The 17,321-nt window shown below is 38.8% G+C and overlaps 2 protein-coding genes across 2 annotated transcripts; one reads left to right on the top strand and one right to left on the bottom strand.

The window, feature by feature from the left end:
- Positions 1–652: 652 nt before the first annotated feature.
- LOC132049260 (FT-interacting protein 3-like) lies at positions 653–4,032 on the top strand. Its single transcript, XM_059440003.1, has 2 exons — positions 653–946; positions 1,245–4,032. Exon 2 carries the CDS (start codon positions 1,542–1,544, stop codon positions 3,885–3,887), a length of 2,346 nt encoding a protein of 781 aa, XP_059295986.1. The 5' UTR covers positions 653–946; positions 1,245–1,541; the 3' UTR covers positions 3,888–4,032.
- A 9,846-nt stretch (positions 4,033–13,878) lies between these two features.
- Positions 13,879–17,321, bottom strand: LOC132049259 (FT-interacting protein 3-like). Its single transcript, XM_059440001.1, has 2 exons — positions 17,122–17,321; positions 13,879–16,717 (listed from the first exon to the last, which is right to left on the bottom strand). Exon 2 carries the CDS (start codon positions 16,501–16,503, stop codon positions 14,185–14,187), a length of 2,319 nt encoding a protein of 772 aa, XP_059295984.1. The 5' UTR covers positions 16,504–16,717; positions 17,122–17,321; the 3' UTR covers positions 13,879–14,184.

Below are 17,321 nucleotides of genomic sequence, written 5' to 3'. Positions count from 1 at the left end.
ACCACTTTGATAAAAAATTCTATCGTTAATCCCCTACATAACTTCTTTCTTCTGAACCAAAAGACAAGAGGCTATCGACTTTGCTTGGTCTAAACTTTGCATGCTATGTGCATTGGGCACTTTCCCCAAAAATTTTTATTTCGCCAAAACAAAAAGTAAGAATTTTTATAGAGCTCACACGTGCGAGTCCGACAAAATCCTCCACCGCAACTCGTGTCGTGTGGTCGAGCAACATAGGACAGATAGTACCAAATTACCAATTAAATAAATTGAAAAACAAAAGAAATGATAAAGGAAAAACCCACAAACAAAAATAAATATTCCCAGAAATAAAATACCAAACAAATATTTACAAAAGAAATAAGCATAACATAACAGGCCCTCAAATCTTGTCCCAGCTGTCAAGTATGTCTTTTAATTTTTGGTGTGTACAAGTAGACACCTCAATTTATCTCTATTTTATTAGTTGAACACTCCAATTTATAAAATGATCATCTTGATATCTACAAAATCTATTTGATATGTCAATATTTGTGTTCATGTGTTTAACTTTATACGAATTAAGGTGTCTACTAGTGTACTTCCAAAATGTGAAGGGCATACTTTGTGATCTGTTCACGTATTATGTCCAAAAAAATTAAATTAGAAACCACCCACCACCCTGAAACACAGAGGAAAAGGGTGTTGTACCACCTACTGTTGTCCTTCTCTTCTCTCTTTAATTTTACTGTTCTTTTCTTTGTCTTTCTCTCCTGAGTCTTTGTACTTCTTTTTCTCTTTCTAGACCTCACTAGCACTAGTCACTATACTACATTCTCCATCATTTTGATATTACACCCAAACAAGCCAAATACCTTTTTTCTTTTTTCTCTTCAAAGGTTCCAGTTTTCAGAATCTTATAAGCAAAATCCCATCTTTTCATCATCAGTATCCATGAATCCACTTGGTATATTCATTTATCTTTCATATAAGAAGTAGTCTTTATGTACAAGTACAAATGTGCCTTTAAAAATTGTTGTTTTTTGGGTTTTTGTTCAATGCCTGGCTAGTGTTACATTCATGGTGCTTGTTAAGTTGTAATGTGGTTGTATTTTCCACATTAAAGGTTCTATCTTTTTGTGAGAAAGTGAAAAGGGTCTTTTTTGATTGAGTTAAAACTTCTTTCTTGTTTCTATATATTGTTATTTTATCTTTGTTTTGTTTAGTTTCTCAACTTCTTTTTCCTGTTTTTTGCTGTTATGCAGGATTCAGGCGTTCAGGTGAATCAGATATGAGGTTGTGAATGTTTTTTGCATTGTGGTTCATGAGGTTCTTTTCCCCTTAAAGTACTTTAACTAACAAAGATCTAGGGTAAAACATATTTAAGCTTTTCTTGGTTTCATCTTTTTGGCTTTGCTTGAGACTGTTGCATTAGAAGATTCCTGAGCATTAGAGTAGTTTGAGCTGTCTCTGCTGAGATCTTCTTTAGGGGATTTGTTGATCATTGGCTCAACTGTGGTGGAGAAGTTGAAGGGTTCTGGATTTAAAAACAAGAAAAGAAAATGCAGAGACCGCCACAAGAAGATTTTTCACTCAAAGAGACCAAACCCCACCTTGGTGGAGGGAAGGTCATGGGAAGATGGGGTTTGGTCACGGGCGATAAACTTACTAGCACCTATGACTTGGTTGAGCAAATGCAGTATCTTTATGTTCGGGTAGTGAAAGCAAAGGATTTACCTGGGAAGGATCTAACGGGTAGTCTTGATCCTTATGTTGAGGTTAAGCTTGGAAACTATAGAGGTACGACTCGTCATTTTGAGAAGAAATCGAATCCTGAATGGAGTCAGGTGTTTGCTTTTTCCAAGGATCGGATTCAGGCTTCCGTACTTGAGGTGAATGTGAAAGATAAGGATGTTGTTAAGGATGACTTTGTTGGTCGTGTTATGCTTGATTTGAATGAGATTCCTAAAAGGGTCCCACCGGATAGTCCTCTTGCTCCACAGTGGTATAGGTTGGAGGACAGACACGGTAATAAAGTTAGAGGAGAGTTGATGTTGGCTGTTTGGATGGGTAATCAGGCTGATGAAGCCTTTACTGAATCTTGGCATTCGGATTCGGCCACTGTTAGTGGTGCTGATGCTCTTGCCAATATAAGGTCTAAGGTGTACCTTTCCCCAAAGCTGTGGTACCTTAGAGTTAATGTGATTGAGGCTCAGGACTTGATTCCCGGTGACAGAAGTAGGTTTCCAGAAGTTTACGTGAAGGCCATCCTCGGAAATCAGGCATTGAAGACCAGAGTTTCGATGAGCAAGACTATTAATCCCATGTGGAATGAGGATCTGATGTTTGTAGCAGCAGAGCCATTTGAGGAGCCGTTGATTCTGAGTGTGGAAGATAGAGTTGCACCAAACAAGGATGAAGTACTTGGAATATGTGCTATTCCTTTGCAGTATATCGATAGGAGGCTGGACCACAGACCTATTAACAGTAAGTGGTATAATCTTGAAAAGCATATTATTGTTGAGGGAGAACAGAAGAAGGAAATCAAATTTGCAAGCAGGATTCACATGAGGCTATATTTGGAAGGAGGCTATCATGTTCTGGATGAATCAACCCACTACAGTAGTGATCTTAGACCAACTGCAAAACAATTGTGGAAGTCTAGCATCGGTGTCCTAGAATTGGGTATTCTGAATGCTACAGGCCTTTCGCCAATGAAAACAAAAGATGGGCGGGCAACGACTGATGCTTATTGTGTTGCCAAATATGGGCAGAAGTGGGTCCGAACAAGGACAATTATAGATAGTTTCGCTCCCAAGTGGAACGAGCAATACACTTGGGAAGTATTTGATCCGTGCACTGTCATAACTATTGGGGTATTTGATAATTGTCATCTCCATGGAGGAGATAAACCTGGAGGGGCTAGGGACTCGAGGATTGGAAAGGTCAGGATCCGTCTTTCAACTCTCGAAACAGGTCGTGTCTACACGCATTCTTATCCACTTCTGGTCTTACATCCTACCGGGGTAAAGAAGATGGGCGAAATTCACTTGGCTGTAAGATTTACTTGCTCATCATTAATGAACATGATGCATATGTACTCTCAGCCACTGTTACCCAAAATGCACTATATTTTTCCTTTAACCGTTACTCAGCTGGACAGCTTGAGGCATCAAGCCTCTCAGATTGTCGCTATGAGGTTGAGTCGTGCTGAGCCACCTTTGAGGAAAGAGATAGTTGAGTATATGTTAGATGTCGGGTCTCACATGTGGAGTATGAGGAGAAGCAAAGCTAACGTTTTTAGAATAATGGGTATTTTAGGTGGATTAATTGCTATTGGGAAATGGTTTGATCAAATATGCAATTGGAAAAATCCCATTACGACTGTTCTGATCCATATCTTGTTCTTGATACTAGTTCTATATCCAGAGCTTATTCTGCCTACCATTTTCCTTTATCTCTTCTTAATTGGAGTTTGGTATTACAGATGGAGGCCTAGAAATCCTCCCCATATGGATACTCGTCTTTCTTGTGCTGATAATGCTCATCCTGATGAACTAGATGAGGAATTTGATACTTTTCCTACTTCACGTCCTCCTGATATTATTCGGATGAGGTATGACCGTTTGAGAAGTATTGCAGGAAGGATACAGACTGTGGTTGGTGACATAGCTACTCAAGGGGAGAGACTCCAATCTTTGCTGAGCTGGAGAGACCCTAGAGCGACCGCACTGTTTGTTATTTTCTGCTTGATTACTGCCATTGTTCTCTATGTCACACCCTTTCAAGTTCTGGCACTCGTAACTGGATTTTACGTGTTAAGACATCCGCGGTTTCGCCATAAGCTACCATCTGCTCCGCTGAATTTCTTCAGAAGACTGCCCGCCAGAACCGACTGCATGCTATGAGCTGTACTGTTATCTGCTATTATCCATTTTTCCCTTGTATCTCCAGTTGATGAAATCAGTGTAGAAATGAGCAGGGTTTTGGTTTTTTTTTTTTTTTTTTTTTTTCCTTTTCTTTTCTGAAACTGTTAGATCTAGTGAATTTTCTGTTATTCGCTAGATGCAAATCCATATTAGTGCTAGTCTTCTGTTTCCTTCTTTCTGAACTTTCTCCATGATTAATCAATGTATTTCTCTGTTCATGTCTCATAAATGTGTTGCTTTTTGTGAAGTGTCATGTTATTAATGTCATGTTGATATTTCTAAATTCTCATCAATTTACTAGATTTGGTGTTGAGAATGTCATGACAATGATGTTTTAGATCTGTAATTTTTTTTTTTTTTTTTTTTTTGAAAACTGGTAAATTGAGGATCTGTAATATATTATTCTACCATTATTAATGTAACGAGGAATAATTGTGTTTAGCATTGTTTGTAGTATAATGCAAGTTGACATTATTATAGTTGGTGAAGTTTGTCAACTTGATGACCAAATAATATAGAGATTCCTGCAACCCTGTGTTCTGCTTTATATGATGTTGGATCTGGAAGATTACTATACATATCCAAAGGAGCAAGTTATTGTAAAACGGAAAAAAAAAAATATTTGATGAGTTAATGAGATTGATTACTTATTATTAAGTATATATTTTCCAAAGATACTTTGTCAAATTTAAATTGACTGTGCAAGAAGCAAAGAACTACTTTGAAGTTTGATCTGTACATAATTAGTAGTGTTTCATCTTATATAAAATCTGATATTAAAGGAGTATTATTTACATACTTGATGGGGAGATGAAGTATTAGTTACATAATTGATGGAGAGATTAATGCCGGTACGGAGAATCCACTCGCTAAATTATATATGATGGTTGAATAAAAAAATTGAACATGTCTTTTAACTGCGTCAGTTCAGATTGTCTAATGTTTTATAATGTCCATCTCAGCATTAATTAACAATAAACTTGTGTACTATATATATATATATATATATAGAGGGGTGGGGGGTGGGGGAGGGGGGAATGCGGGAGGTTACAAAAATATTGAGTGCAATTAGAAGATATAATGTAGAGCAAGAATTAAAAATTCATCAGTTTTGAATATCAATCATATTTTTAACCTATTTAGTGAAATTCACAACACAAGGTACATAGTTTAGGACAAACCAAGAGGGATTCTAAAAATGTTATACTTCTCGATACCGCAGGCACTTATTTTTAGCAAAAATGATTATTTTATCTATCATCCAACGTTCAGTATTTATTTTGAGGTTTCGACTAATTTGATTTGCGCCGCGTCAGACGCGTTAAAGGAGAAATCCCTCACTACCAAAATTTCTTTTTCATTTCAAGGACTCAAACTCAAATCTGATCAAGGTTGAAACTAGAATCCTTTCCACCACAATCCTTACACTTTGTTTGGATGGTTGTTACATATTGTTTCATAATGTATCGTATTGTATTGTAATGTCTTATATTGTATCGTGTTGTATTGTTTTGATTAGCACAACGTTTGGATAGATTGTATCGTTTCTCGTCGTTACATAATCTCAAACATCAGCGATCTGAAGGATAAACTTACAAGAAAAGTAGGGTACCGGATAGAGCTACCTCAAAAAGTTAGGGTAAATCATAAAATAGAATTATTAGATAATAAAAATGAGAGGAAAAGATAAGGTAACGATGCAATAACACCAAATCGGTTGTTACCTAAAGTGGGACTTTTCGTCGTTACGTAACGATGGATTTAACGATACAATACATTAAAATTAAAATAACAATCAAAACAAACATTGTATTTAACCTAACAACACAAGCAATATAATAAGTAACAACCATCCAAACAAGCTGTAAAATTTCTTTTTCTTTTCAAGGACTCAAACTCAAATTTGATCAAGGGTGAAACTAGAATCCTTTCCACCACAACCCCTAATGGTATAAAAGATGGTTCTCTCCATCTCAATACATACCAAAAACGAAATTATGCGCAAAAAGGCACAATATACTTTCTTTCCTCTTTTTTTTTTTTTTTTTTCTTAAGAAGATGATGGTGTTCAATTAAACTTGTCGAATCTCAATTACTTAACCCAGTATTTGCATTCCCTTATTAATATAGATGTCGGATAATTCTTTCCACTAATATTTAATTTTAGATAAATGGAAAGAGATCGCCAGCTTTTTTGGCTCTCAACGCAAGAGTTCAAAGAAAATTATAAGTAATTTATTTTGTATAGGGTGGTGTGTGTGAGAGAAGATTATTGAAACCATCGAGTTTCCTTGGGAGGACAAAAGAACCAGTTCAGTAGCTTTGAAACTTGAAATTTTGATTTACGAAAAAAATCTTATACTATATTTGTATAAATATTTTTTTCCAAAAAAAGAGAATACGTATAGTAGTTGACACTATTTGAAACAACACAAAGTAGTACTAAATTTCAATTTAGTATAAAAAATACATTTTTTAAAAGAACTATAATTCCAAACTCAAATTCACAAGTCAACTTATGACTATAATAGCGCTATAATTCCAAACCCCGATCGTGCACCACCATTAAAGGAAAGGAATGGAAAAGATAGGTCATGGTATATGAACTCCTTTTTTTTTTTTTTTCCGAATATTTTGTCGAGCACTCTATTTAAGTTACCGTTCACACACGTTTCGATTATTTTATCGAACAATTTATTTACTATTTTGTCGAGCACACTATTCAAGCTATCGTTTGCACGCATTTCGACTATTTCGTCGAACACCTATTCAAATTACTGTTTGCACACATTTCGACTATTTTGTCGAGCACTCTATTCAAGTTACTGATTACAAACATTTCGACTATTTTGTCGAGCATTATATTCAATTTACCGTTCGCACACAACACTCTATTCAAGTTACTGTTTGCACACGTTTCAACTATTTTGTCGAGCACTCTATTCAAGTTATTGTTTGCACACTATTTGCACGCACTATTTTGTCGAGCATTCTATTCATGTTACCGTTTGCACACATTTCGATTTTCGATTATTTTGTCGAGGCACTCTATTCAAGAAACCGTTTGTACACATTTCGACTATTTTTTCGAGCACTCTATTCAAGTTATAGTTTGCACACATTGTTTTGTCGAGCACTCCATTCAAGTCACCATTTGCACACATTTCGATTTTCGATTATTTTGTCGAGCACTCTATTCAAGTAATCGTTTGCACACGTTTCGACTATTTTGTCGAACATCTGCAACCTCCCTACCAACACAAGTATCGAGTAACTCTACTGCCTATAACTTAGATAAGAAGAAATCACCTACATAGCTTAGGCAGATAAGAAGAAATCACTTAAATATTTTGTCTTCGCTGAAATTTAAACCTGAAACCTCATGGTACAACGATTCTTATTTCCTTCTCTCTTATATTTTTAATTTTTTTTTACAAATGATTCTTAGGTCATTTCTCATTTACTTTGTTTCTTATTCTTATTTTAGCTTTTTCATGATGATGTGCATGGAGGTTTTGGCTTCGGGGACAGGAATGGAGGAGGAGTCTCACTTTTGGATTTCGCAAGAGCTTTTGGGTTGGTGATAGCCAATTCGAGTTTCCCAAAAAAGGAGGAGCACTTGGTAACCTTCCGTAGTTCGGTGGCTAAGACTCAGATAGACTTTTTACTCCTTAGGAAGGATGATAAAGGTCTGTGCAAAGACTGTAAGGTCATCTCGAGCGACAACCCGACATAAGCTCTTGGTAATGGATTTAGGAATCAAGTTGACGAGGAAGACGAGGGTCGTGGATGACCGACCTAGGATCAAATGGGGGAGTTTGACCATGACTAGTGCCCTGGAGATGAGAGAGAAATTGAAGGCTATGGGGGCCTGGGATGGTAGTGGGGATGCGACCAGTATGTGGGATAGGACGGCTAGTTGCATTAGGGTAGTAGCTAGGGAAGTGCTAGGGGTCTCGACAGGTAGTCGTGGTGGGCATCAAGGGGACTGGTGGTGGCATGGAGAAGTTCAAGGAAAGGTGGAAGCAAAGAAGGTGCCGTATGCAAAGTTGATAAGAAGCAAGGATGAGGTGGAGAAGTGGACGAATAGGGAACTTTATACGATGGCGAGGAAGGAGGCGAAGTTAGCGGTTTCGACGGCAAAAACGGCAGCTTTTGAACGTCTTTATGCTAAACTAGAGGAAAAAGGCGGGGATAAGAAATTGTTCAGGCTAGCTAAGGCGAGGGAGAGGAGGGCACGTGATGTGGATCAAGTGAAGTGCATCAAGGACGATCATGGCAAAGTATTGGTAGAGGAGGCTCTCATTAGACGGAGATGACAGTCATACTTCCACAAACTCTTGAATGAAGAACTTGAATGAAGAAGGGGATAGGGACATTGTGTTGGGAGATTTAGAACATACAGGGAGGCGTCGCGATTTTGGGTAGTGCAGGAGTATTAAGGTTGAGGAGGTTAAGGGTGTTGTTCGTAGTATGCGCAAGGAAAGAGCGACCGGACCTGACGAGATTCCTGGGGAATTTTGGAAGAGCGCGGGCTTGGCAGGTTTGGAGTGGCTGGCTGTTACATCCCGTATTCTCGTGCGTTGAGTTGCATCATAGGTTAGTCACATAAGCTCAAAGGACAGGATTATGTCTGAAGTTATAAGTGTTTATGTTATGTTCAACAAGTAATAAGCAAGTGCCGCGAAGGTTGGAGGTTAAACGAATCGGAAACAAAATAAAATAAGTTTTGCTAAGTTTGGAATGTTGAATAAGTTATACGGATCGTATGGAGTTTTGGACATATCCAAGTATGCAAATAAAGAGATCGGTGTATAAAAGTTTTAGGTCTCGAAATAATTTCCGCGGATGAACGGTTGTTTGCTACGATCAAGTCGTGCTACGATCTTGCTACGGTGACTTCGGAGCAGCTATATAAAGGGGCTTAACCCCTCATTTTCAGCCAAGAGTCAGCCCAAAAAAAAAAAAACATTCCAAATATTTTAGAAAATTCCCCAACCTTCCACCACCAACTTTTAGCCCGAAACCAGGTATAATTCCCAAATTTCGGTCCAGACAGCGTATAGTTGTGACTTCAAAGCTGCGTATTGAGGCTTTGTGGCTTAAGTTCAAGTGGAGGAGTAAATATATAGCATTGTTATCGAGGGAAAGGTATGAATCTCTTTCTATTTGTGTTAATATTGGTTTATTTACGGAGAAAGAGCAGAAAATCGTTATAAAATGGTTCACATGTGATGGAAATATGGGACAAACACCATATGGAATGTTTATGAAGTATTTTGAAGTTGGAAATATTATGGTTAATATTGGTATTGTTGGAATTGTTGTTGGTTGTTGAATTGAGAATTCGGGCTAGGCATATAAACAGGGGAGATGCTGCCCGATTTTCGGCGAATATAGAATAGTTTGATTTGAAACTTGGTACAAGTGTGCGATGAAGAGGCTAATGTTAATGTAAATCCTCTTAAATGTAGACTTGCACGCTCGGGCAAATAAGCGTAGCTAATAGGAGGCGGAACAGGTATGTAAAGCCTAACCTTTCTTCTTTTTGGCATGTCTTAGTTGTAAGTAGGCTATGATACGAGCCTCGGGGTAACTCTATTCTTACGATCCGAGCATGTCTACGATTCTTATTCACTTCTTGATGTTGGCATTCTTAACATGGTCGAACTATGGTCCTTATGTTTTTTGTATGATTGGATTTCAAATGTTGCATAAAGAATTTTTGTTCTTAAAAGATTCTATGTCGAATAAGGTCCCTAACTTTCATAGAAGGGCTCGGATCGCTTCGATATGTTCGTAGAAAGTCCTAAAGTGAATAATGTCCGTAACTTTCCGGGGCGGGCTCGGATTGGTTTGTTACATGTCTACGATCCCTCAAATTTCTTTTAATGCAGCCCTAATGACATTTAGAACGGATTTGATATGACTATCATTTGATACTCGAGCGTGATTTGTCTACGTATCTATTGAGTCTTAAAAGCTGATTTTTATGCATATGGTTTCTCACTACTCTGCTCGTGCCATCCTCAATATGTCCTTCACTGAGTCCCGGGCCAGGACACGTATTCGTGCACATTCCACTGCATTGTTCACCGAGTCCCTCACTAGAGGGCCGGGACACGCTATATATATATGTATATGATGATATGGGGATGGCGGCCAGGATGGCATATGATGACTTCATTCACCGAGTCCCTCACTGTAGGGGGCGGACACGCTATATGTACACGTGTATATGATGATTTTACTTACCGAGTCCCTCACTAGAGGGTCGGGACACGTTATACATGCATATGTACATGATGATTATTTATTTATGTTTCAGAGGCAAACCTTATGATTTTCTGTACTTCTAATTCAGTACAATCCTGTTTACGGTACTTCATGCTCTACATACTCAGTACATATTCCGTACTGACCACCTTTCTTCGGGAGGCTGCATTTCATGCCACGCAGGTGTATACAGATGAGTAGAGGATATTAGTAGAAGATGTTCCAGCTGGATTGGCGAGCTCCACTTCCTTCCGGGTCTGCCGCCGAGTCGAGTATCTATATTATGGTATCCTGGTTTATGTTAGAGACTTTGCGACAGTCACGTGTATAACGTGTCGGTCTTGTAAGCGGCTCGTAAGTTCGGACGTATCATTATGCATTAGGTTACAAATTTCATATGATTACAGATTTTACTCGATTTGAGAAAGACGAAAAGCATGTTTTTTTGAAAAGCTTACATTACGCACTCATTTTATGATTTAAGAGTCCAGTAAGGTTATGAGTATCACGAGGATCAGCGGGTTCGCTCGGCCCTAAGTAAGGGTCGGGTGCCCGTCATGCCCTATCAAAAGTTGGGGTGTGACACTGGCTAGGTTGTTTAATGTCATCTTTAAGGTCGAGTGTAATGATCCCTCTATACAAGAATAAGGGCGATATCCAGAGTTGCAAAACAGGCTATAGAGGTATCAAGGCGCTAAGCCATACTATGAAAGTGTGGGAAAGGGTGGTGGAGATGAGGGTGAGGAGAGGCGCGTCTATTTCGGAGAACCGGTTCGGATTCATGCGGGATGCTCGGAACCGCGAAGCCATCCATCTTGTGTGGGCGGGTGGAGCGATATACGGAGAGGAAGAGGGACTTACACATGGTATTCATCGACCTAGAAAAGGCTTACGACAAAGTTCAAGGGAGATCCTATGGAGATGCTTGGAGGATAAAGGTGTGCACAGCGGCGTACATTAGGGTGATCAGGACATGTATAAAGGAAGCCAAAATCAGGGTAAGGACAGTAGGAGGAGACTCAGAGCACTTTCCAGTTGTGATGGGGTTGCATCAAGGATCAGCTCTTAGTCCGTTTTTATTTGCCTTGGTGATGGATGGATTGACGCGACAAATCCAAGGTGAGGTGCCATGGTGTATACTTTTCGCAAATGACATAGTCCTGATTGACGAGACTCGGAGCGGAGTTAACGCTAAGCTGGAGGGTTGGAGACGGACTACCGTCTAAAGGATTCAAGGGCGAGCAGGACCCGAGACGAGTACTTGGAGTGCAAGTTCGATGAAGCACCTCGGGGAGGGTCTGGCGTGGAAGTGAGGCTTGGTACCCAGGCCATCCAGAAGAAAAGTAGTTTCAAGTATCTTGGGTCTATTATACAAGGCAGCGGGAGATTGACGATGATGTTACACATCGTATTGAGGCAGGGTGGATGAAATAAAGGCTCACTTCCGGAATACTATGTGATAAGAAAGTGCCACCATGACTTAAGGGCAAGTTCTACAAAGTGATGGTTAGACCGACTATGTTGTATGGGGCGGAGTGTTGGCCAGTTAAGATCTCTCACGTTCAAAAGATGAAAGTTGCCGAGATGAGAATGTTGAGATGGATGTGTGGGCACGCCGGGAGGTGGCACAGATTAGGAATGAGGCTATCGGGGACAAGGTCGGAGTGGCATCGGTGGAAGACAAGATGCGGGAAGCGAGACTGAGATGGTTTGGGCATGTGAAGAGGAGAGTCACAGATGCTCCAGTGCATAAGTGTGAGAGGTTAGTCATGGATGGTTTCAGAAGAGGTAGGGGTAGGCCGAAGAAGTATTGGGGGAAGGTGATTAGACATGACATGGTACAGTTACAGCTTACAGAGGACATGACCCTAGATAGGAGGGTATGGAGGAACCAAATTAGGCTAAAAGGCTAGTAGATAGTCTCGTTTATCCTTTCATATTAGCAGTTGCATTATCGCGCTATAATTTCTTGAGCTTTGATTTCTGCTACTATCTGTTATTTCTTGTACTTTGATTATCTTATTTTATCTGTGATAGCTACGCCTTTGCAACCGCTATCATGGCTTAGTCGCTTTCGCTATTTTCATTTTCTTTGAATTTCTTGGACTTATCCGACCTCTTTTATGCTTTATTAGCCGCCGAGGGTCTTTCGGAAACAATAATTCCACCTGGTAGGAGTAAGGTGCTACGTATCTCTCTTGCTCCGGACCACGTTGTGGGATGTTGTTGTTGTTGTTGTTGTTGTTGTATTTTAGCTTTTCCATCTTTACTTCATTTACCGGGTTGTGTAGGTGTACTAATTTTCTAGATCCAACAGCATTATAAAAAATAAAAATAAAACACACTTTCTCCGTTCCAATTTAAGTGTTTTAGTTTAATTGGGCACGGAGTATAAGAAACAAAGGGAGACTTTTGAATCTCGTGATCTTATATTAAGGATGCGTGTAGTTCTTTATATTTTGTGGCGTCAAACTTGCCACGTAGAGTGCTGGAATTGGAAGACTTGATAAATATAGAACTACACACATCTTTTTGAGACAAATAAAAAAAGAAAGAAAGTAAGACACTTAAATTGGAACGAAGAGAGTAAGACAACACCTTATTTTGTCTTTATAAGCTGACAAGCATCACTTGCTTAAATTATGTTAACCTGCATTATACGTTCAATGTTGTATATCCTCTTGACTGCTTCACAATCCATTTAATTTGCAACATTTAATCTGTTACATGTGTTTCTCGTCTTCTCCTTTCTAGACTTCTATTACTAAGAGCCATCCGGTATTGATCTACAAAAAAAATCTAATACTGTGTTTGTGTAAAAAATATTTTTCTGAACGATAATACTTACCGCAGCTGACACTATTTGAAAAAAATACAAAATATATTAATATAGTATAAAATTAAAATTTAAAAGCGCTATGATTCCCAAACTCAAACTCAATTACAAGTCAAATTATGACCATGAAAAACTACCGTTGCATTAAATCCTATCGTGCACCGCGATTAAAAGGAAATTATGGAAAAAATAGGGTCATGCTTGAACTTTTCATTTGTAAAATTGACATGGTATAGCAACTCCATTTTTCTTTTTATAAATTAGTTTCCCTTAAGCGAACTGTCAAGCACTCTACTCAAGTTATCGTTTGCACACATTTCAACTATTTTGTCGATCATTTACTACCTTCCACCAATATAAATATCGAGTAACTCTACCAACTATAGCTTAGGTTGATAAGAAGAAATCACCTAGTAGTAATATTTTTTGCCTGCTGAAATTGGAACCCGATTAGACCTCATGGTACAATATTCCAGAATCAACAGCATTATTAAAATAAAATTAAAAAAAAAAAAAAAAAAAAAAAACACACACACATAGCACATGGTTGCAGGATCTCTGGTTATCTACCTTATTTTGTCTTCATAAGCAGACAAACATCACCAACTAATATAATGCCAACTTGCATTATACAAACAATACAAAGAACAGTTATTCCCTCTCTACATTAATCGCATACATAAAGGGAGAACTAATATATCACATTTGTCAAGGCATCATTGACAGGACATTCCAACATCAAATATATTGCTTCATTCTTAAGGAAAACTAATTTATTAAGAAATCAAACTGCTCTTGAATGCTTGCACCTCCATCCAACATCACATCAAAAAAAAAAAAAAAAAAAAAAACTGTAACTAGAACATTAAGAGTACTTTGAATTAATCATGGAGCATGTTTCTCAGAAAGAAAACATTCACAAAATAACAAATATGGATTTGCATAAAGCAGCAAACTTTTGACAAACTTAGAATAAATAAACAGTAACTAATTCTACTAGATCTAATAGTTCAGGGAGATCTAACACACAAAAGCAGAACCTAACATTCACCACTAGATGCAGGAAAAAAGAAGAGCCCGACTCATTTTTACATCATTTTCATCAATTCGAGACGAGAGAGAAACTCATGGGATAACAAAGAAAACAGCAGCCAGCAACACAGTTCATAGCATGCAGTCTGTTCTTGCGGGCAATCTTCTGAAGAAATTCAGCGGAGCAGATGGTAGCTTGTGACGGAACCTTGGATGTCTTAACACATAAAATCCAGTCAAGAGCGCCACAACTTGGAAGGGCGTCACATAGAGCACAATGGCAGCAATCAAGCAGAAAATAACAAAAAGTGCGGTAGCTCTAGGGTCCCTCCAGCTCAGCAAAGATTGAAGCCTCTCCCCTTGAGTAGCCAAGTCACCAACCACAGTCTGTATCCTTCCAGCAATACTTCTCAAACGGTCATACCTCATCCGAACAACGTCAGGAGGACGTGAAGTAGGAAAAGTATCAAACTCCTCGTCTAATTCATCAGGCTGAGCATTCTCAGCACAAGAAAGACGAGTATCCATGTGGGGAGGATTTCTAGGCCTCCATCTGTAGTACCAAACGCCAATTAAGAAGAGATAAAGGAAAATGGTAGGCAGAATCAGCTCCGGATACAGAACTAGTATCAAGAACAAGATATGGATCAAAACAGTCGTAATGGGGTTTTTCCAATTGCAAATTTGATCAAACCATCTCCCGATAGCAATTAATCCACCTAAAACACCCATAATCCTAAAAAAGTTAGCTTTGCTTCTCCTCATACTCCACATGTGAGAACCAACATCTAACATATACTCCACTATCTCTTTCCTCAAAGGTGGCTCAGCACGACTCAGCCTCATAGACACAATCTGAGTGGCCTGATGCCTCAAGCTGTCCAGTTGAGTAACGGTTAAAGGAAAAATATAGTGCATTTTGGGTAACAGTGGCTGAGAGTACATATGCATCATGTTCATTAATGATGAGCAAGTAAACCTTACAGCCAAGTGAATTTCGCCCATCTTCTTTACGCCAGTAGGATGCAAGACCAATAGCGGATAAGAATGCGTGTAGACACGATCTGTTTCGAGAGTTGAGAGACGGATCCTGACCTTTCCAATCCTCGAGTCCCGAGCCCCTCCAGGTTTATCTCCTCCATGCAGATGACAATTATCAAATACCCCAATAGTTATGACAGTACATGGATCAAATACTTCCCAAGTGTATTGCTCGTTCCACTTGGGAGTAAAGCTATCTATAATTGTCCTTGTTCGAATCCACTTCTGCCCATACTTAGCGACACAATAGGCATCTGTCGTTGCCCGTCCATCTTTTGCTTTCATGGGCGAAAGGCCCGTAGCACTCAGAATACCCAATTCTAGGACACCAATGCTGGACTTCCACAATTGTTTTGCGGTCGGCCTAAGATCACTACTGTAGTGGGTTGACTCATCCAGAACATGGTAGCCTCCTTCCAAATAAAGCCTCAAGTGAATCCTGCTTGCAAATTTGAATTCCTTCTTCTTGTCTCCCTCAACCATAATATGTTTTTCAAGATTATACCACTTACTGTTAATAGGTCTGTAGTCCAACCTCTTATCAATGTACTGCAAAGGAATAGCACATCTCCCAAGTACTTCATTTGGTGCAACTCTATCTTCCACACTCAAAATCAACGGTTCCTCAAATGGCTCTGCTGCTACAAACATCAGATCCTCATTCCACATGGGATTAATAGTCTTGCTCGTCGAAACTCTGGTTTTCAATACCTGATTTCCAAGGATAGCCTTCACGTAAACTTCTGGAAACCTACTTCTGTCACCGGGAATCAAGTCCTGAGCCTCAATCACATTAACTCTAAGGTACCACAGCTTTGGCGAGAGGTACACCTTAGACCTTATATTCGCAAGAGCATCAGCACCAACAACAGTGGCCGCATCTGAATGCCAAGATTCAGGAAACGCTTCATCAGCCTGAGTACCCATCCAAACAGCCAACATCAACTCTCCTCTAACTTTATTACCGTGTCTGTCCTCCAACCTATACCACTGTGGAGCAAGAGGACTATCCGGTGGGACCCTTTTAGGAATCTCATTCAAATCAAACATAACACGACCAACAAAGTCATCCTTAACAACATCCTTATCTTTCACATTCACCTCAAGTACGGAAGCCTGAATCCGTTCCTTTGCAAAAGCAAACACCCGATTCCATTCAGGATTCGATTTCTTCTCAAAATGAGGAGTCGTACCCCTATAGTTTCCAAGCCTAACCTCAACATAAGGATCAAGACTACCCGTTAGATCCTTTCCCGGTAAATCTTTCGCTTTCACCACCCGAACATAAAGATACTGCATTTGCTCAACCAAGTCATAGGTGCTAGTAAGTTTATCGCCCGTAACCTTCCTTCCACCAAGGAAGGGTCTGGTCTCTTTGAGAGAAAAATCTTCTTGTGGTGGTCTCTGCATTTTCAAAACCCTTCTACTTCTCCACTACAGTTAAAACAAATCTCCTAGATAATATTTTCAACCACTCAAAACTACACTACTACTCTAGAAACTTCATATACAACACAGTCTAAGTGTGTTTAACCCTAATTAACTTAAGGTTTAAAAAAGAACCTCATGAAAACTGCCAAAAATCATTCACAGCCTCAGATCTGATTCACTTGAATGCTCCACCCTACAAAACATCAAAATAAAAAACAAGAACACTAAGCTGACAAAGCCATATAAATCAAAGCAAAAACAACAACAGCAAAAAAAAAAAAAAAATGTTTATTAGCAAAATGCTTCAACAAACTTAAACAAAAAAACCCTTCTCCCTTACCCTAAAAAAAAAGAGAGGAAAAAAAAAAAAAAAAAAAAAAAAAAACTTCAACAAACACCAAGAATGTAACACCAAGCAAACATTAAACAAAAAAAAAACATACCCAATGTAATCTCACAACCAAGCATTAAACACAACAAAAGAAAATGATTTTTCAAGAAGACTTTTATTTATTTAACAAGAAGACTTTTATTTATTTAATGCACCAACTTTTTTCTACATAAAAGAAAAATATTCAGAAAGAGAAATGAATATACCTGGAAGGTTCATGGAAGCTGATGGTAAAGATGGGATTTTTGAGGAGAAAAAGCAAAAGGGATTCTGTTGTGGTATCAAAGTGATATGGAGAATGGTATATAGTGAGGTCTAGATAGAGAGGAAAAAAGGGTGAAATAGACAACAACAACAACAACAAGGGCAAAAAGAAATAGAGAGAGAAAAAGGAAAAAGGAGTAAA

The sequence above is a fragment of the Lycium ferocissimum genome, chromosome 3, assembly GCF_029784015.1.
Source record: "Lycium ferocissimum isolate CSIRO_LF1 chromosome 3, AGI_CSIRO_Lferr_CH_V1, whole genome shotgun sequence".
Lineage (NCBI taxonomy): Eukaryota > Viridiplantae > Streptophyta > Magnoliopsida > Solanales > Solanaceae > Lycium > Lycium ferocissimum.
The sequence above is the reverse complement of the archived record's forward strand: the minus strand, read 5'-3'. Positions and strand labels throughout refer to the sequence as shown.